We start from the raw sequence: 20,789 nt of genomic DNA, 5'->3' as shown, positions 1-20,789 counted from the left end.
CCGGTAATCTCATAAAGACATGCAGTTTTCCTGTGCCAGCAGTAATCTATAATTCATAGACCAAGTGAATGAGCGAGCAAGTTTCTGTCAATCACAGTCTCCCTTTTCTCATGTTATTCTCCAGCCTTCCTCACTATGCACTCTAAAAAATTGAGACAGGTGCCTCTTCCCTCAAGGCCATTCAGAATGGCTTCATTTATAGTTGGAAATGAGATTTTTCTTTCTCCTCCCTCAGTTTAGTCACTCATATTTTGTTTGCCTCTTATTGTTGCTTTCAGGCTATTGTGCTGGAATGTCAAACTGACCTTGCTCTAGAATGGCATGGGCCCCTTATGGGAGAGGCGGGGTCGAGGGCGTCTCCTCCTCCAGCCAGAGGGTCTTTGGCTCCGGCCGGCTCGAGCGGGATTCTGCCGCAAAGGAGTCCTCATGCTGCCCACCTCCTCGATCTCTTTGCTATGCTCGGTGGAGGCCATTGGACCTGTGACAAGAAAAACGGTATGTGAATATAACCCGACAAAAAAAAAAATTGTTGCAAGATAACTTTCCAGAGTTAATTTCTCCATTGGTTTTACAATGAGTTATCCCCGCCCCAAAGTGATCCCATTGGCTGAGCCAGTGTTGCTATTTTGGGCTTGTCACAATGTCAAAAAATGATAGCAATGTTTTTGATAATGCTCTGCCTATAGTTCTTCAGCAGAATCATCCTTCAAAATGTCTCTCATATTTTACAGATCTTACAGATTAGATTTTAAATGAAATATATGTAAATCATTAAGCTTCTTTTTCAAAACAATGTCCTTTCTAATGGCCCTCTTGGACAGACATTTCTTCTACTCTCTGATGTTTACCAGTGCAGTGGCCGGTCAACCTGACATTCACATGCGAACCCAGCAATAACAAACAACAACAATCAATTCCCAATTAACAAGTCCTACTGTATATTAACTATTTCTTGGTTGTATGCTAAAGTTTGCCTGAATGAAATCAGCGATTATCAGGATGCTGTGTACTTTGTGTAGTCAATGAAATCCTACTAGATTTGACATCATGCTGCTTTGTTTACTGCAAGGCAACACCATTGTTTCTGCAGTTCTAAAGGTGCCAACCTGCTGATTTAGCTAGATTTAATAGTTTTTTATTCAGTATATGAATAATGTTTTAGTTTTGGATTCATTTCTCATATTAATATTTAGTAAATATACTGTAAGTTAAAATCTCGCCAGTGTTTCCGGTTGAAAAGTGGTTATAAGTAGAGATGCACCAATCTCGATACTTCAATCGGATATCTATTCGATACTGCATTTATTTTTTTTTTTTTAAGTGGTTAAATTCATATTCAGTTCAGCACTTCCTGCCGCTGCGCCTGTCAATCATTCTCCATTCATTTACAACTCAAACTGCATGTCGCATGAATGACAACACAAAGCTTACCCCAATACTATTTGTTCCTGTTAATATACTGTAAATAATCAATGGAGAAAAGCATTTAGTTTTGCATTAAATGGGTTCATTTTGACCTGCAACATGGAGTTCATTGCTGTTCTGAAATCATGTTGCGCTGTGTCTGTTAGATCGCATTCGCTCATTTGCAACACTGGAGTAAAGGGTTATTACCTGCTCTTCACACACAAAGTAGGCCTTCTTGAAATTTTAAATTAGAAAAGGCTCAATAATACATTGGACAGATCCTCAACAAACTGATTTCCTCCCTTTGTGCTGCTGAGTTTCGAAAGTGTCCGCAGATACCGAAGGGCTGCGCACTTAGTGTCTTAGTGATGCATCAAGCGCTTCATTCACGCTGCAGCAGCTGTGCAGACGCAGTGCCCACTCTGTAAAACTGGAGTAGACTGATAGGCGCAATATCGATTGTCATTAACAAAAAGGGGAGTGTTTATTAAGTAAAAAAATATCAGGCTTTGCTAAAAGGCTGGTTATTTTACCAACGATTAGGGTCAATAATGGTAGCCTATTACAGATTTAAAAGAAAAATCTTAATGTTAAAAAGGAAAAATGAGCTGGACCACAACAGGTCAATGTCATTAAGGATGCTCAAATAATGTAGCCTAGTTTACAGCAAGCATCATGTTTTTAGTTAGATTGTGTCCTCTGTCATATACAGTAGGCCTATGGGTCTGGTATTTTTACTAAAGAAGATATCTTATTTGAGTTAATCTACAGAACTATAGAAACTGTATTAGGCTTTAAAAAAAGGCACAGTATCGGGATCAGATCTGTATCGGTCGATACTCCGAATTTTGGTATCGGATCGGTTCCAAAACAATGGCATCAGTGCTTCCCTAGTTAAAAGGTCTTAAATGTATGGAAAGAGTCTTAAAAAGTATTGAATTTTAATAACACAATTCACTATTAAGAAACTTAATTTAAAAAGTCTCTCATCACAGATGCTGTTTACGTTCATGTTATCAAACATCTCTCATCACGAGTTGTCTAGACTCTTGTCCTGGACACTTGTTTGTGTGTCTGTGTGCACTACACTGCTCACTTGTGAGAGTTCTCAGATGTTTCCAGTCATCTCTCAATAAGCGTGTGTAGATCCTTTAAGCCTGTCTCATATCCACAGCTTGATCCACATCAGCGCGTCTCTAACCTCTCACCTCTTTAGAAAAATCAAACAAGTCCTCTGGAGAGAGCAAACATTCTGGGAGGTTTTTGGGGAGACCTTGATCTGTGCAGTGCTATCTGGTGTCACTGATCTCCCATTCAAGTTCTGAATTGGCTTTCTAAGGGCGTTTTGTTCGAGTGCATCGTAGGGATTGTATGTCTTTCCACTGAAAGTTCCCACTATTCCCAATGACAGAAGCTGGAATCAATGAGACTTGTTTTTTGTACGTTGAAGGGAATGAATAGGAAAACGTGCTTGGTCAATCATCAGTTATGTTTCCCGTTTCAGGCCACTGCTCTTCAATCCATATTAAACACATACCATACTCTTTCTGCTGAAGATAATTCATCCTATTCTTCAAACCCCCTGCTTTTTTTGCATACATCTTTCTCCCTTAACCTATTTGTCTATGTTTGTCTTAAATTCCACTGCATGCAAAAGAACGCAGCCAGAAATGTCTTTAAAAAGAAATCTTTCAGTGAGAGCTCAACAAATGCCTATCCTACAGAGTAAACAGAGAATCCCATTAACCTTTTCCCAGCAAGAACTTGAATGAGATTATTCTCATTGGGTCAAGACATTCCAAACATCTCCCTGGGGAGTGACAGACAACCAATATTGAGAAGACTACAGGGAGCAGCTTTTTTGGAAGATATCAAAACATAAGCAGTTGCTGTGAATTAAACAAAAAAAATCAGTGCTGCATTTTAGACCTTTTATAATTCTGATTTGGACAAATAAGTGCAGTTTTTTTTCTTTATTTTGCGATGTAGATGTTCAGGGTGTCTTAAAGGTCTTAAAAGTAATATTATGAGAAAATTAAGCTATTAAAGGTTTTAAAAAGTCTTAATTATGTTTTTACGAGGTCTTAAATTTTGTTCAAGAATTGTCCAAAGTGTTTGAATCCAAAAAAGCAAAAATATATTTATTTTCCTCCTAATATTAACAACGGCGTTCTCGATCCATGCGATTGGTTCAGGCCGGGTTGCGTCCGGCCAGGCTCCTGATGTCACATAATTTGCAACAAACGCAGGAAGGTGATGTGACGCTCTCCACATGTAGTGAAACCATAGAGCGAAACAGACGGCAAATTGGGAAATGTACGTTTGTGTACTCCTGGTTGAAGAAAGACGAGTTTAAACAGTGGCTGAAACCTGTCGCTGAAAACAACCACGTCATCTTTGTTTCTTCAGAGCTTATCTGAGTTCTGTTGCATGGTTGTGCTCTATTGATTTATTTAACTACAATGGTTTATTAACAACTGTTTATTAAGTTAAAGGTTTGATACTGATTTCAACTTGAAGTGGCAATGAGGTCTTAAAATATTCTGAGAAGCTGTTTACAAAGTCTTAAAAAGGTATTGAAATTACCTTTAGGATTCCTGCATATACCTTGATGTTGACACATTTATGTTTAAACTATGGAGCTGGTTTGTTATTAGCTTGTCCAAGTAGATTTATACACTTTGACAAGCCGGAAGATTATCTTAAATAAACAAGTTGGTTTTTGAAAGCTTAGACTAGCTATAAACCTGCTTGGACCAGCTAATGACAAGCTGGAAATGATCAAACACACCTACTAAAATTTTCCAGTAGGAAAATGCTAATTGTAATGTAATGTGCATTTATATAGCGCATTTATCGCATATGGCCATTAGGGTAGGGTCGTTAGACGATGCCATCGTCCAGCATCATAGACGATAGACAAAAAAAAAAAATTTATTTAATCTTGTCTCTATCTAATGACTCTTTGGTCTTTTGAATCTATCAGGTAATGTGTCACAGCGTCAGTACACTGCTTCAATCTTTCGCTTTCACGCTTGTACTTAGTAATTTTAGCGAAAACCTCAAATACCATTGGCTGGATCCTGTCCGTTGTGCACCTTTTTACCAACCAAGTTTGTCGATGCCATTATAACGACACGGATCACTCTGCCTATTCATGTCAGAGTCCTGCAGAAAAAGTGATTGATAGGTGGTAATTTGTCAAACTTAATTTATTTATGATTTGGTTATGGGTAAAACAAAGACCATGGGTTTCAGGTAGTTGAAATGGTAGGCTACAAATAATAAATTGACTATGCAATAATTAATTATTCATAAATAAATAATTCACTACCGCCAACGACGACTATGCCATCGTCAGTTACTACGTTTCACGTTAGTTATCGTATGATGCTAAATTGGTCGACATTGCCTAACCCAAATGGCCATACACCCAAAGCGCTTCAATCATGAGTGGGGCCTCTCCACACCACCACCAGTGTGCAGAATCCACTTGGAGACGCCACAGGACGCCACGTGCAGACGCCACAGGACAACAGCACCAGTGCACTCACCACACACCATTGGTGGAGTGGAGAGACTGTGATGCAGCCAATTTGGTGGAAAGATGATTGGGAGGCCATAACGGGTAAGGGCCAATGGAGTGAATTTGGCTTGGACACCATATAATACTAACTAAAAGCGGTCAAGATATGCTCTAACTAAAATGTAAAACTTTTTTTTTCTCATCAAATATTTTGGTCTGCTTTTTAGAAAATTATGCCAAACAAAATGAGTTGCTTATCGTGTAGACTTGAAATAAGGGTCAGTATAGGTGGTGACTGGACGACGTGAGGCTAAACACGTTGCCTGTAAGTCTGCTTATGAGTTAAATATCCTCCAACTATATTTTTAAATTCCTGACAAGTCAAATTACATTTTTCAAACTAATCGCCTTTAGCTGACACATTACACGTTCACCGCAGACTAATTCTGCGAACAGTGGACTAATTCATTTGCCCCGCAGAAAGACTACATTGCATATTTCAACATCTCATGAAAGAAGGAAACCACGCTAAACCCATCTTTCCTACAGACCTGCTAATCCCAGCATTATCCTCCTGTTATTTCTCCAGTATTGAATGAAGCGAGTTTACACATTCTGTCTGCATTCAAGTCATTTTTTTCTAATCTGAAGGGTTTTAAAAATGTTCCCTACCAAAATGTTTCTTTAAAACACTCAGCTGTGAGTAAGGCTTTTTCAGTACTAACATATTTTTCACGACGCCATGAGGAATAGTCTTGAAATGTCTCTGAGGGGGCAAAAACACAATGTTTTTCGTCCAGGCAGGCAGAAGAGGCTGTAATTACACCTGGCTGAGCTGAACGCAGCACATCGCCGCAGCTCTTCTATCTGCGTCTGTCATAAAGCTCTCCATAATGACACAATTTAGATGTTTCCTGCCATCACCATCTGACAGGCAACATTTGCTGGCCGCTTAGTTTTAAGAGGAGCAAATCTCTCTGAAAATTGTCATCCCAGGGCACAAGCAGGAAGAACAATGCTAAAAATAATCTCTGCTAGTGACAAGAACGGCGTTTATGAATTAACTCAACACATGCGTTGGGACTGATGAAGAGGAAGTTCTATTTTAAGCACTCAAAATCACTTCATTGTCTGTTTTTCGACTTGACTTGGTTTTTTTCTCAATCTGTGTTTCTCTGCAGGCTGTATCTTTCCACGCTTTGTGGCGAATGCAAAGTGACAGGAGCAATAATTGTGGATATACTATAATAGATGGCATATGCTGATGGGATCTTCCTTAAACTTGCTGCTTGTTTATCAGACCCACTCGGGGATGAAAACACTCGAGTACCCTTATTGCATTAGATCTGATGCCGCTGATAGTGGGCCTCCTCCTCACCAGCATAATGTCTTCCAGGTTTACCAGCTAATGACAGGCAAGTCAGGAAGAGATAGCAATAGATGCTTCTCACGATATATCTTCTTATTAGAAGACCTCAAACCTTTAAAAGGAAAGTTCACCCAAAATAGTGAATTCAGTCAATTTACTCACTATCATGTTGCTCTGAACCTGTATTCTTTCTCTTTTTAAAAGCTTGTACCTCACTGTTTTAATCCATGCAGTAAAAGTTAGTGTTTTAATGTTTTAGATCCTACTCAGTTCCATTAAATTGATGAAAACAGTGAGATATATTAATAAAAATAAATAAATTTTAATACTTATTAAGTTATACGGGTGACTCAGAGATTTCCAACTGGGGATTAACCGATTTCACTATTAACCACGCTTTAATTTGTCCTGTCCGGAACAAAGCTGCTGCAAATAAAGTTATGCCAACTGTGCGCTAGTTTAAAGTTTCGAGCTTGTACACAATACGCAAGCAAACTGGATAAAAGGCTGATTTTAACTATGGCTGACGCTAATAACGAAGGGCTATTCACATATCCAGTCTTTTGCGTGTGCAAGTTTGTTATTTCTAATGGAGGCATGTGTGCGAATTTTGGCAGCGACGCATTCACGCTTTCCAGGTGCACCTAATTGAACGAATGCTGCGAGTGCACCGCAGTCATGTGACAAGAACTGACCGGTCAGGTTCATACTTTGTATGGAATATACACATTTCTACTCCAAAGAGAAAAAAATACAAAAGGAAAATACCAAACCATTGTGTAATATAGTTGATCAAAGTGTCTTTCAGACAGAGGTTCAGCAGACTTTGACTACATTTGTTTTCTTCAAAAGGGAAATACTTGGGTAATATGTCGCTTAGAGTTACATTAGACAAATACTATTTTCATTGACTTATTTATCTATTTATTTGTTTGTTCGTTTATTCATTGTTCTGTCATTTATTTTCAGAGTAAAATCATTACTTATATTTAAATGGCAAAAACTTTTTTCACTTATTTTTAAGTCCAAAGAGAAATGGACTATTGTTTGTTTTTATTTTTTTGTGCTGTATTAATTGATTACTGAGCAGCAATAAATAAATAGGCACTTTAAAATGTAAGGAGTTTTCATGTGATTTTTCTAAACTAGTAGTATTTAGAATTGATTATGATTATTCCTTAGACTATAATCATTAAACCAAAATCTATTAGCATTGCATCCCTATTTCCAACCCAAGTTAATTGGATGTAAGGCAAAAAATAATCTGAAAAATTATAGCAAATTGCTAATGTCCAGCAAGTGTTGCTAAAATAACACTTTTTTTTTTATGACAGATATATTTGTGGAAGCTGTTCGTATAATGGCAGATTGAAAATGGAATGTCTGAGCACTCGTTCCCTGTGTGGCACTCGTTCCCTTTTGAAATTGATGTAACACCTACAGCAAGCCTTGCCCTAAACCTGACAAATACTATCAACTATCAAATATCAACTGCAAATGAATTTTCTAAAGCATGCATGCTATTTAGCCTGCTTTTGCAAAGAGTTATGGTGATGATACAAGGGGCAATTATTTTGAGCAATGTTTCAGAGCAGTGCTTGGCTACATACCAGTTAGGAATGGGCAACAATATTGTATCTGTAACCATTGCCCTAATTAATTGCCCTGTATCACACCTGGATGCCCATTGATGGCATCATTTTCCAAAGTTGCCCCTTGTATCATCATCATTAGGCCTAGAGCAAGTTTATTTTGGCGGAAAATCCATAGATTTGGATCTGGTCATAACAGTAGTGTGCAAGGAACTGCACAGTGACAGTATTAAGTCTGTAGCAATCATAATTGAATCTCATATCAAAATGAATAAAAGTTGCACTCCTCAGTGCACTGCTTTCACCAAATTTTTTAAACACGATTTCTGAAGTTGTTTAAACAAATATAAAAAAAAATTGGCAACTCCAATATGCTGAAATCACAATAGCTTGTTCCCACAGTGACAGGAAGTGCCCAAATTGGTCAGCTTTCCTCCAGGCTAATGATAAATTGCAGCATCTTTGCCATCTCATCCTCTAGTACCACAGTCCATAGGTGCTATCCATTATGTTGACTTTTTAACATGACTGCCTCGGCGTGCCTCTCCTCTGCTGGACACCTTGTGTCTGATATTGTGTCCCTGTAAATCCCAGGGCTGCCTCTTAGCCGAGAGAGTTATCCATCACCCGGCACTTTCCTGACAGCGAGAGAGGCCCAGGGTAGGCGACGTTTATAAAGGGCCGAACACAATCTGATGAATGGTTTACCAAATGTCTCTGACCGGCCTAAATTTACAATACACTCCCAGTACAAACACACAGCACAGAAAATAAAGAACGACGACTTCCAATAGATATAAAGTTTAGGCTAGTCTGAAGACCTTTAAGCTCGGGGCACCAGATGGATCTAATCTTTTACTCACTACTCCAGGAAGTGAGAGATTAGATCTACTTACACGCAAAGCAGAACCAGGTGAGGAGAGGGCAACCCTTATTTATGGCTGGTTGTACTACATGCATTATCTCTGCTTATACACTTACCCTTCTAGCACCTCCACCACCACCCGTCTTAAATCAAGCGAACGCAACGACCAATCAATGCGGAATATAATTGCTTCATCTATGCGAAGCAAAAACGTCTTGCTTGGCTAGTTTGTTTATGCAATATTATACATGAGTATTGATTTATTTGTCATTGTTTACAAAATAGTCTGCTTGATGAACCCAGCCTATTTAGTGCAGAGGAATGAATGCAGCGATGGGTATGATGTTTGTTGTACATCGAGCCTCTCGCTCTCCCCACAGCTTGACACTGCAGTCATAACAGCTCATGTAAGGGCGTCTCCGCAAGCATGCATAATGAATACCGGTAACAGCCACATCGTAAGTCAAAGGTGACACGAAGTGTTATGGTGGTTTGTGTTTTTCCTTATCTTTTGGTTTTACAATAGTTAATGTGGTTTTGTGGGTCTAGTGTTATAATTTGCGCATGTCTGAAGAGGTTAGTGTTTATAGAGTAATTCAAATGTAGAAGGTTAACTGGCCTTGAGATGACATTGAGTGTGCTTACGTGGATCTTATGCTGAATTGCTCACGAAGCACCAAAACACATTTTTTGAGATGTTGCCAGTCATATATATGTCCCACGTTGCTAAAAACACTATTAAGACATATATTTCACAAAAAGTGACTGTTGGTTGTTTTTGGGTTATTTCGAACAAATTCGTTCTTCTGGTTTAATAAAGAAATTTTTAAGCTATGTCAAGGCCATGAGATCCTTGTGGAAATTCCAGCATGTAGACTAGATGTCTTTACCGGCCAGTTCAACCTGATGTCTTTGAGTTTTCAGCAATAGTTCATGAGAAAGACTTCATTAATATGCATGATATAGCTTCGAAGACTGTTTTTACCTGTTACAGTGTTCAGATGGCAGAGAGACGCCATGTTGTGTTGCCAACTGTAATTAAAAAAAGTGGAAGAAGAAGAATTGTCCTGAGACATGGGTTATCAGTTTTGCTTTTATAAACAACGAGTCATTCGTAAACTCTGATTTATTTACCTAAATGATCTGGTTCTGGATTACATGCATGCAAAATATGTACAATATAAAGGATTTGTAAGGACTGAGATGTGTATATTATCGATGCCAGATATTGACACTTTGTTGTCAAATTGTTAGTGTGGCTTAAATGTGATCAGACACTTATATTATTATCATATTGTTACCATTTCACAAAAAGCAAGCTCAGATTAAGTGGACTTTGACCAGCTAATTTCAGAATAAAGTGCCAGAGTTAACCATATTGATTAGTAAGGATGCTGCATTTTCATTCGTGTACAGGTTATAAGGATAATTATAGTAGTGCTGGTTCTCAGTTTTTCCTATGTGCAATGCAAATGATGTTTAAGGCTGTTGTGGCCAAAGGAAATGCTAGATTAAGAAACTTTTTTCCCATGCATTAGATTCTTAAAACCGCATACTGTATAGACCATTTCAATGTGATGATGACATTGACTTATGAACATTTCCTTGTTGTCAAACAATTTGAATAACTGTAACGAGGCAATTCAATCATATCGCAATGTTAAAACAGCTGTCATAATGTTATTCAACAATATGTTGCTCTTTTAGGATTCTCGGTAGCTATGGAAATTAAAAATGTAAAAGAGGAAATACGACCATTTTTATTGTTTACATCACTCAAATCGGTTCATGTAGACGGTGCTTGAGTAAAGAAAACCAGGTAGAGTTATGAGGTTTTACTGATAGTTTAAGGATTCAGTGAAAGCACAATGTTTAAACATGTTTTTAAAATACTTTTCATTGGTTAAATATTTGTAAAACCAATATATTTACATTAAGAATGACCACTAGCATGATTTATGAAATGATTTAAAAACTTCGAAATATGGAGATGCGAGACTTACGCACAACACAACAGTATAAATCATATTTAAGATGTTGTTTATATGATAAAATTGACTAAATGAGTAAAAACAAAAACCCAATGAGATTAGACAGATATTTTTTTTGTTTTTTACATCCATTTAGCTTTTTGTTCAGTGCATGCACATCTGTAATCCAATGCAATGCAGGATTTACATATCAGCCTTAACGAGAAGGGGGAAAAAAACAGAGCCATTATCTATAATGAGCTGATTTCTGATAGCTATGAGCATTTAGATGCACATCCAAACACACTCATTGATGCTTGGTTGCAAATAAATCCTTTTTATCTATGTATGATATTGCACACAGAAAGGTATGACAATTGTGCTGTAAGTGATTTCCATTAAGGCCAAATAATTCCCAAAATCATTTTGTGAATGAATGTGCATGTGCGTGACTGTTTTGTGCTTTGTTTTGCCTTGCATATGTGCAAGAAGAGGCGTGCAGTCCCACGGGGGTGTAACCATAGCTGACGGTGTGTGACGTCAGAGGCGTGATCCCCAGTGTCTCAGAGGACGTTCATTCAATGAAATAAGCAAGAGAAAGCTCCATACTTAGCTGCTTTTTTTCTACGCCGCACACGCAGACATGCCAATTTGATGCCCCCTAAGACTATCCTTTAGCCAGTCACACTTGATCATAAGCATTATGCCTAGAATAAGACACATTAATTAGCATGAAAGCCCAGTATGAATCATTTGCCAAGCTCATAAATGAGACCCTGTTACGCAAAATTTCCTAACAGTGTGCTATTATGTCTCTGAATATACCACTTCTGATATGGAAATGAAGTTAAAGAAGCCAGTACAATCAGCAGCCTGGCCTTTTGAAGGCTGCTGCTTATCGCATGCCTACCAGTAGCGCAGGGCCTTGGCATAAACTGGTACCAATCTCTAACATGCTCTCAAACCACGTTTCCATGGCAGCCGCTGTGAAAGGCACTCACTGAGGAGCAAGAGAATGACATTGTCAGCTGGAATGGATCAGGTTTCCCGGTTTACAAATTTCAGCAGAGCTCCATTATTAGGCTGAGGTGGGCAGTAAGATTGCTTAACCCTTTCCCTGTCCATGAGGTCAGATGTTGTATTTCCTCACAACGGGGGCTGTTTGATATTCAGCATTGTGCTGCTGTGATGGCACGCGGCTTGCAGGAGGAAATGAAGGCGTGCATTGTTTTCGGCGACTCCGCAGAGAAATGAAAGTTCACAGACTTTCCCACACCTCCACTTTGAGCTGGGTTACTGAAAATAATAGCTGCGCTCTGATAAAAGTGGCTGTAGCATTATGTTACCGATCTGCTCTCTGAACGTTTCTGACACCCTCAGATGGTGTGCAGCCTTGCAAGCAAACTACACATGACCCAAATTAGGGCTAAGCTATAATAATGTGGTTAAAAATGGCCCGGTTCCGAATGATCAGAGAGCTGCAGGTTCAAAGCGCTACGGCTGCTGCCTTGACTGCTAATGATGTGTTGAGAGAAAGAGAAAAGACAAAAAAAAAAGAAGGCTGATTAAGACTTGCTCTCGCACCAGCACTTCAGACTGGCAGGGGTGAATCGCTGGGTAGAGGTTACCGCAGGTTGGATCTTTAAGTACAAGAAAATCAAGAGAGCCGATCATGCAAAGCATCTTAAGTGTGATTTCTTCTGAATTGGCTTCCAGGGCAAAACAGTACGCCGCCTCAAAGCGGATTTACTTCAGAGGCCGATCGAGACCCGAATATCCTCGTCAGCAGTGATGGGCTCAAACTCAGCATGTTAGTAATCATCAAGAAAAGTGCTCTTTAGCGACAGTCCTTTTTCAAGGCTCTTCTAATCGGTAATGAACCACATCCACCCCTTTCTATTGTGCTGTCAGCTGTGAGCCCGCATGCATACTGTCTTTAATGTGTGGATTCAGTTCTCCTGCTTCGGGCCCAGTGCCGAGCTACTGAAAGGAGTGTCAACCAGTGCATGCTGGGATATTTCCAGCTGAGATCACACCAAACAATCAGTCATGAAAAGGCACATATGTGTCATGTGGACGAGAACTGACTGATGATGCATGATTAACAGCTCTGATGCGAATGGCTGTTTGTGTCATGTGGTGGACTGATTTTTGTTTTAGACAGTTTGCCCTGGTTCTCACAGCAACTTTGTGGGTCATGTTACAGGCGAGATTCTAATTACTAACAGTTCATTTACCTTTGGTGTTTATATACAGTATGTTGGTATATTAGCCACAGTGTTTACCCCATATAAGATTAAATATAAAGCTTCACAATGTTTGAGTAAACTCCCTGTCTGAATTGTGTATGTATTTACAGAATGTGGTTCCAATTTCTGCATGCTACTTTAACAAACAAGACTTTTTCTTTCAGCACAATGTTTTTCTTTAGTGTGTTTCTAGTGGGATATAAGACGGGATATCAGTTATCATGCATATACCTCATTTGTTTTGTTTTGAAAGGCAAGAAATGATAGACGTGATAAGATTTGCTTGACACATAATATATTTCTGTTCTGAATTGCTCCTTCTGGACTTTTTAAATAAAAAAAAAATTAATCAGCTTATCAGTGATGCAGTCTTTACCAAAAATTGGATGACATTCAAACATTCAATTTATTTATCAGAACTCCTTTTAGCTTCATAAGCAATATAAATATGGTCAGACAAGATGCACTATTTTGGTGTCTGTATTCAGTTAACAAAAGATTCTATGTACATAAAAATAAAACTATTCCTTTTTTTTACTTTTGTGAAGTATCTACATCTGTGAAATAATCCTCCATCAGCATCATTCAGCAATTAAATTCATGTAAAAATGAAGAGCCATACCTAATCTGGCCTGTGCTTATTAAAATATATCAAAGACTGATGTATAGACTGATGTATGTATAGACTGCTACTATTTAGGCTTAATTCACTTTTATCAATGTCTAACAACCAGGAGTTGAAAGAGTACTGAAAATTCATGCTTAAGTAAAAGTACCATTACTTAAAAATGTAGTGCACGTCCCCATGACGTTGAGGTACAACGTCAATCTAATGTCATGTTGACGTCTTGTGCCTGCTGGGTGTTTAAGGCCATTTTGGTCATGATACAGTAAACATCTCATCAGTGACATGCATCTAAACAGTCTCTGGGTCAATGCGTTTAAAGATTTACTGGACATCTATTGGACACTTTTAATGCTTTCAAACAGTTTGCTGCAATTAGAAATTACTATTCCTGAGAGAAACTACTCAATTACAGTAGTTTGAGTATTTGTAATTTGTTATAAACTATTATTCACTATAAAGACGTATTACACTCATGACTCATGACCAGAGGTACTTCATTTAATGTGCATTGTCCTCTATTAGAAAGATCAGAGAGCCCATGGAGATTTGGGATTTGTATTGGTAGCATACGAACTAGAGCCATAAAACTGAAGGCATAACACGCATATCCTGTACCTTGAGGCTTGGAATTATGGGTAGTCCCAGTGGGGGCATCAGTAAAGTGTTCCAAAAACTCTCAAACACTTCTCATAAACAATCCAGTCGGTTTCTCACATCCATACCGCTCAGAGCAATCAAAACCCTGGTTCTGTGTTTCTGAACAGATGTAACGAAGTACCCACAGCAGAAGCCTTAAATCAGACTAATGGTTTGATGTGAGATACTTCTGAAATAATCTGGGAAAGCTCACGATAGAAGTACAAACAACAGACTGCTATTTTTCAGCGAACAAAACCAGGCCTGTGTGCTGCAGTTGTGTTTTTCATTCCTTTGCTCTTCAAATTGAGCATGAAAATAATTAAAGCACATTTATTCCCCAACTCGAAATATTTATACAGCATTTTGCCTGGCTGTTCATAAAAATGTCCACTCCGATCGTATCTGATCAGCAACCACAATAAACCTAATGTTTAATATTTGAAAAGGGAGCCGTAAATCAGGTTAATATCAGGCCCCTGTGGACGCAGCGAGGCGTTCAGGGTATCTGGCTTTAATTAAAAAGTTTGGGGGAAAGAAAGGGAGATTTTGGGGGTGTTGAGGGGATTTTTTTTTTCTGGTGTTTAGTGGAAGGGGCCTAGCTAATGGTTTGTCAGCTTGCTTTTGGGTACAGAAGGCATGTAATATAGCTTCTCCAGATGCAGAAAGTGTGGTTCTGAGAGCGAGCAGTGAGCAAGCATCCACTTGAAGTAAGTTTGGCACCGGGCCCTTTATATTCCCCACATTTGTCCACCTGCAAATTCGGGAAGACCACCAGCTGTGAAGTTTTAAAGACCTTTTAATATTTTAGCGGCTGTGTTCCTCGCCACATCAGAAGGCTGCGGGATTGCTTTTTTCTTTTCTTTCTCCTCCATCAGCATCCTTCAGGATTTCTCCTCTGCATCTGTTTAAGTCTGATGGTGGAGGTGATCTGATTTATTCAGTGCTCTGAATTGCATTATGTTGGCCTTATAGCGATCATACATGTCAAGACATTCACCTTTTTGCCACTGTGGAGCTTTGCTCAAAGGTTATCCCGTGTCTTTACCACATGAGTTATTATAGAGCTCAGAAAATGTACTCTGTTTTATAAAGGGCACCGTTTTTATTGGTTCTGCTCTGCCAAGGCTTATAACTGGAAAAAATAACCACTTCCACAGCTCCGAGCAGATATATTTCTGCTGTATTTATAAAAGGCTGCAACAAGTTAACAGAAACTACATTAATAAAAAGTAGTAACTGTCCAGGGAATAGATGACCATTCCAAACTTGATTCTTTTATGAAATGTATGCATTTTCATGTAAACACAGCATGACATGCATTACATTCATGGTATTCATTTCATTAGTTCAGGTATTTCCTGGGATTTGAACCCGTGAAATTGAAATTGTTAACTGTTTGAACTACATAATGGTTCAAAATTAGCTTTTAAATTCAAACTTCTTTTGTTATTATGGGGCTTTCATAAAAAAAAAACCTTCTGAAGATAAAAGAAAAGAATATTTATTGTAATAAAATTCACCTTCAACTTTTTTTGTATATGTATACTTATTATATTTTAATTATAAGCTACTTTAAGGCTTCTGAACACTTGAATTGCAGCATATAATCATGACGGGCAAAATACATTGAAATGTATTTTAAAATAAAATACCAAATACCTCAGTTTTACATGTAATAAAGTAAACTACAAAATACAGCAGCCACAACAACTATCAAAATAAAATACAGTATTTTTGTATTTTGAAAATACTACAAAATACTTTTTCGTGGGCATGAAGTTTCAAACCTTCCATCAACAGGCATATTAGATCAATCCCAAACTGACCCAGTGAAGTATACAATGATTGATAACAACAGTGTTTCTCTGAGCAGGTGTAAGTCAGCTTCTCTGCCAACTTATTCACCTCTACTCCTGTACATGAGGAGGTATTCATCCTTTTGATAGATATTTATTCATCATTTGTTTCTTTCATTTTAATATACATTTTGTACAAATTTTATACAGAAAGTCCTGTCTTGAAGACATGCAGACAGTGAGTAGGAACATAGTACTATATCTCTTTATTGTGTTTCCATCCATTGCGTGGCCAGTAAAATTTACACCATTCCTTAACAATCTTATATTTTAAAAGGGTTATATATGAAAAGGTTTTTGTTTTTTTGTTTTGTTCAATAAATTTCGTTTTTTGCAATTGAAATCTTCAATACTTAATGTATAAACATGGTTTCTGAAAACTACTAAAATCTTCAGCTTTAGTCATTCTATAAATCATGTTTTTTTTTTTGTTTTTTTTTTTTGCAATTGTACTCTTGCACAACCTGCTGATCAACAACTGGCATGTGAAACCAATAAAGTATTGTAGGAATCGCCAATGTAGGACTTATTTTAATGTTGTTTGTCTTATTTTTTTGGCATCAGCAATTCATCCAAAACTACTATTATTTGTGCAGTTTACTCATTCTCCAAGATTTTTTGAGTTCTTTAACTGCAAGAGTCTCACTTTACCCCTTAGTGAACACTAGTACACAGGTGTAACTTCCTCTGCATTTGCGTCTGCAGCACTGAGACTGAGAATGATTATGTGCTGTAGGCTCCATATTCCTGTTTTTGGACTGATATTTTATTCCATCTGATTTCTTAAGCGAAGATGCTGATGCCGAATTGTACACTATACTACCATTAAATATTACTGCTCTTAACATTGTGCAGTATACTATTTTCAATGATTGTTGACTTGCTCCCAAATATACCCATGCCATTTGTCTTTTTTTATGCGTGTTGCACATACACATTGCACATCCATACTCCAAGCATTGACCACCTTCTTCATCAATTTTCTGTTCTCATCTCAAGCCTATAGACAAATAACTGAGAAAGCAACAATCAGGGGCCGCATTTTTATGATGTCAACATGTAGATTTCTTAGAAAGTATTTTAAAAATACAAAAATCCAACACGCTAAAGTATTTTGATACAAAATATTAAGCCATTTTTCATAAACTCTATCACTTACAAATGACTAAATATATACTGTAGGAGTTTTTGCCTGTCACTGACTGCATAGGTGAAAGAAGTGTGAATATTCTATGTAATTTTCCAAATATAGTCAGAAACATGAAGTCATGTGAGTTTGGAATGACATATGAGTCGGTAAATGTCCATATTTTCATGTTACAGCACATTGAACTTTTCTCTCTGCTACTTTCTCTCAATTCTCTGCACACACACACTGTGCAGTTCTTACAGTGAGAGCATAGAGGATATCCAGGTTACTCATAAAATAGATCTGAGTCACTGACCCTCTGTACAGTATGTGTGTGAGCTTGTGCACGTATGTGTGTGTGTGAGAGAGAGCTTGTGAAAGAGAGGAACTCGGCCAAAAATCCATCATGCCTCAGCACCGATGAATGATTCTCCATAATCCTGTAATGACCTTTCTGTAGCGCTCATCTCCTTCATGCTGTTCGGACATTATCATCATGTTATCACTGGACATCTGGAAAAGTTTGCCTGTTTGTGTTCTCGCCATGGCCTCTATAATCAAGTGTGTAACCGCAAACACCTTCTTCACATTAGGGCAACTCATGGAATTATGATTTAATGCTTCCTGCATGCTGTTAGCGCAGGGCCACTGGTGTTATTTCACAAAATATCCCCCCGTTCCTTTTAAAAAGAAACATTGTATGGCTGAAGATTTCCTAATGAGCCCTGTATTTGTTTAGCAGGGGTCTCACGCTGACCCAGGACGCATGGCGAGCAACATGCCCGTGCAAGACTTCAGCGTTTAATATCGAGTTATAGCATTGCTGACAGCTTGCGTGATTAAAAAAAAAGGGCTGATTTTAAACTGATAGTGGCAAGATTTGATCTCCACAGATGAAGAGGATGAACCTGGCAGCTAAAATTACACCATCTCAAGACTTTTTGTTTGCTTTCAAGACTGTATTTCTGAAAGGACTCCTGCGCTTCCGTGACTTTGAAAGATGAGGCGTTGATACCGCACTCGGACTGACAACCCAGAGTGTTTCCACAATATGAAGTGTTTACATACCAGACTTGAGAGTGGAAGACAGATTGCTTTCAGGATGAATTATGAACGACTCAATGCGCTCAAGATTCGCCCATTCTTGAAGGGAAGCCCATTACAAGACGAGCAGATTGAGGTATGCGCGGATGAGATTAGCAGGGCCGCAGCCGTTCTGCTGGGTGACACTCAATGCTGCTATCGCCTGTTGCACCATGACTTCTCCACTATGTCCCCACCCTCTTTCTACCTTCTCGAAAGCAGCTCGCAAATGACTCCCATTGTACGATTGAGATGGTAGGCAATTCCCAGCAAACTCCCAGTGTAGTGGAAAAGCATTTGTCGGAAGATAAAAGGATTCACACCCGTTGCCTACACACAGAGTTGCTTCCAACACCTTCCCGTGACAGCGCGCAGCTCCGGCTCCCTGTGGCTCCCTCATGATGGAGATAATACTACTAATAACGGCAAGCGAGCAGTCTGACCCGGATCAGACGTTAGTAGCCTTTCCAGGATCAGGATCAGGCTTCACATGCAGAGAGAGTGAAAAATGACACTGACTGTAATGCAAGGTAATTGCTTCCCATTTAGACCAAAATAGCTGCGTCTCTGTAACAAACGTGAGTGGAAACGTAGGGCGTAAGGGGCCGTTTGATTCGCCGATTAGCCAGCACCCTTCAACATGCACACATTCTCAAACACACATGCTTCCCAGCAGTCAGACTTTGGAGAGATGCAAGCGTTTACACAAGGGTCAGATTTGTTTTTTAACACGAGCCTGTTACCTGCATCACATCTGCAGGGTGGCCACCGGTCACCTGACTCCAGCTCACAGCTTTAACACTTGTGTGACATCTTTGATTTAAAAGCAGAGGTATATTCAAAATAACATGGTGTTTAAGCTTGAATTACATAACAGCACAATATCAGATAAATGGTATGGAGGTGAAGCGCAAGAACTCTGATCTGTGCATCTTCAGCCTAGCAGACTGAGGATCCATCCATGATGTGGCACAGCCCAAAAGAAATGGATCATATCCACCTTCAAACATCTACCGTAACCATTGAGATCAGCATCTTCCTTGTGAAACCCAAATTATACAACCATCTGCTGTTTTTAACACCTCACCACATGCATCGCAACACTATATAGGCATACACCTTACATTTACGGCATCCAGGAGTACATAATCCTAGAAAGCCAACCGTTACATTACACCAGGAAGAATCCTCAGCACCATCCTCCTTATCTGCGTGATTTTTCCTACATATGTCATGCAGAAGTCGGCAGGTAATCCACCGATGGCACAATTAACTTCATTAAACGGGCACAATAACAAGCCAAACCTCTGCAGTGCAGTACAGCGCGCAGCCAGGTGCCGTTTCCCTCCTCTCCCTAGCCCCAGAAGGCTAACCACGCTGGGTAACTGATCAACTACAGCTGCCCATTCCCATTCCTAAGCCCAAGGCTAACAGCAAAGAGAAAAAAGATAAACATGGGGAGGCTCCAGGCAACAGCCGTCACGCTCCCGACTTACCAGCACTGGCTGAACACAGCAGAGAAACCACCAGCACAATCACCAGCGTCAAGATCTTCACATTCATTTCTGCTCTCCCCTCCGTTTCCCTGCCAGTCGCTAGCTGATATACTGTAGTGGTGTGCGTGTGTGGATGGGAGGGAGAGGAGAGTGGGTGAGCGAATGCGAGCGAGAGAGAGAGACTGTTTGCTCTTCAGTGCGCGCGTGTGTCTGTGTGTGTGTGCGCGCACGGCTGTGTGTGTGGCTGTGAATGTGTTTGTATATCTGTGTGCAAGTGTGTGACAGCGCCGCTGAGATTGAGGGCAGGTTTCTGTTGGAGTTCTCCTGCTGCGATGTGCGCGTTTTCCTTTTGTCAATTGGAAGTCCAGGAGGATGAGTGCGAAGCTAGTTGCTTTGAATCAGGGGATGGATTTAGGAGCACTAGTCCCTCATGTTGCTTATGTATCCCTGACTCTGAGGGTCACGGAAAAGGGGCTTTTCCCCTCCACCCTCCTTATTATAACCCTCCCACTGAGAGAGAGAAAGAGAGAGAGAGGAAGAGGGTATCTTGATGATATTATCCAAACAGATACCCTTTTTATAATTAAGTCTGAAAATAACATCACATGAAAAGAAAAGCTGATTTTCTTCTCTTCATTTTTATTGCATATGAGTTGAACAGACCTACACAGTACACTTCTTTACCCTGGGTGGCACATTTTGTGTCTGCCAGAGGAAAACTAACTTATCAGTTGCTCTGTTGTTTTGTTTGATTTGCTGATTCTGAGTCATTTGTTTTGCTCTGTGTATAGATTTCCATTGTCCACAAGAACAAAAGGCCTGATGAAAATCTGAGGAGAGGTAGACTGAGTACTGTGCAAATTTTCTGTTCGTCCAATAAACAGGAAGGGTTTCATTTCTCTTGCTGAATGGTGAGGGATTTGAAAAAGCCTTAAAACAATATAAAGTTTATTGCATGGATGTAAAATCTTTCTGTTGTA

The 20,789-nt window shown here is 39.2% G+C and overlaps 1 protein-coding gene across 1 annotated transcript in view; it reads right to left on the bottom strand.

Moving 5' to 3' along the window:
• apln (apelin) overlaps positions 1-20,238 on the bottom strand; it is a 33,467-nt gene extending 13,229 nt beyond the window's left edge. Inside the window, exons 1-2 of the mRNA XM_056472097.1 lie at positions 19,810-20,238; positions 306-478 (exon numbers count right to left, since the gene is read on the bottom strand). Of these exons, the coding sequence (XP_056328072.1) occupies positions 312-478; positions 19,810-19,876 (234 nt within the window). The 5' untranslated portion in view covers positions 19,877-20,238 and the 3' untranslated portion in view covers positions 306-311. The remainder of the gene's footprint in view (positions 1-305; positions 479-19,809) is intronic.
• Positions 20,239-20,789: the final 551 nt, after the last annotated feature.

Source organism: Danio aesculapii, chromosome 14 (genome assembly GCF_903798145.1).
Source record: "Danio aesculapii chromosome 14, fDanAes4.1, whole genome shotgun sequence".
Taxonomy (NCBI): domain Eukaryota; kingdom Metazoa; phylum Chordata; class Actinopteri; order Cypriniformes; family Danionidae; genus Danio; species Danio aesculapii.
Note: the sequence above shows the minus strand (reverse complement) of the source record. Positions and strands in the feature narration are given on the sequence as shown.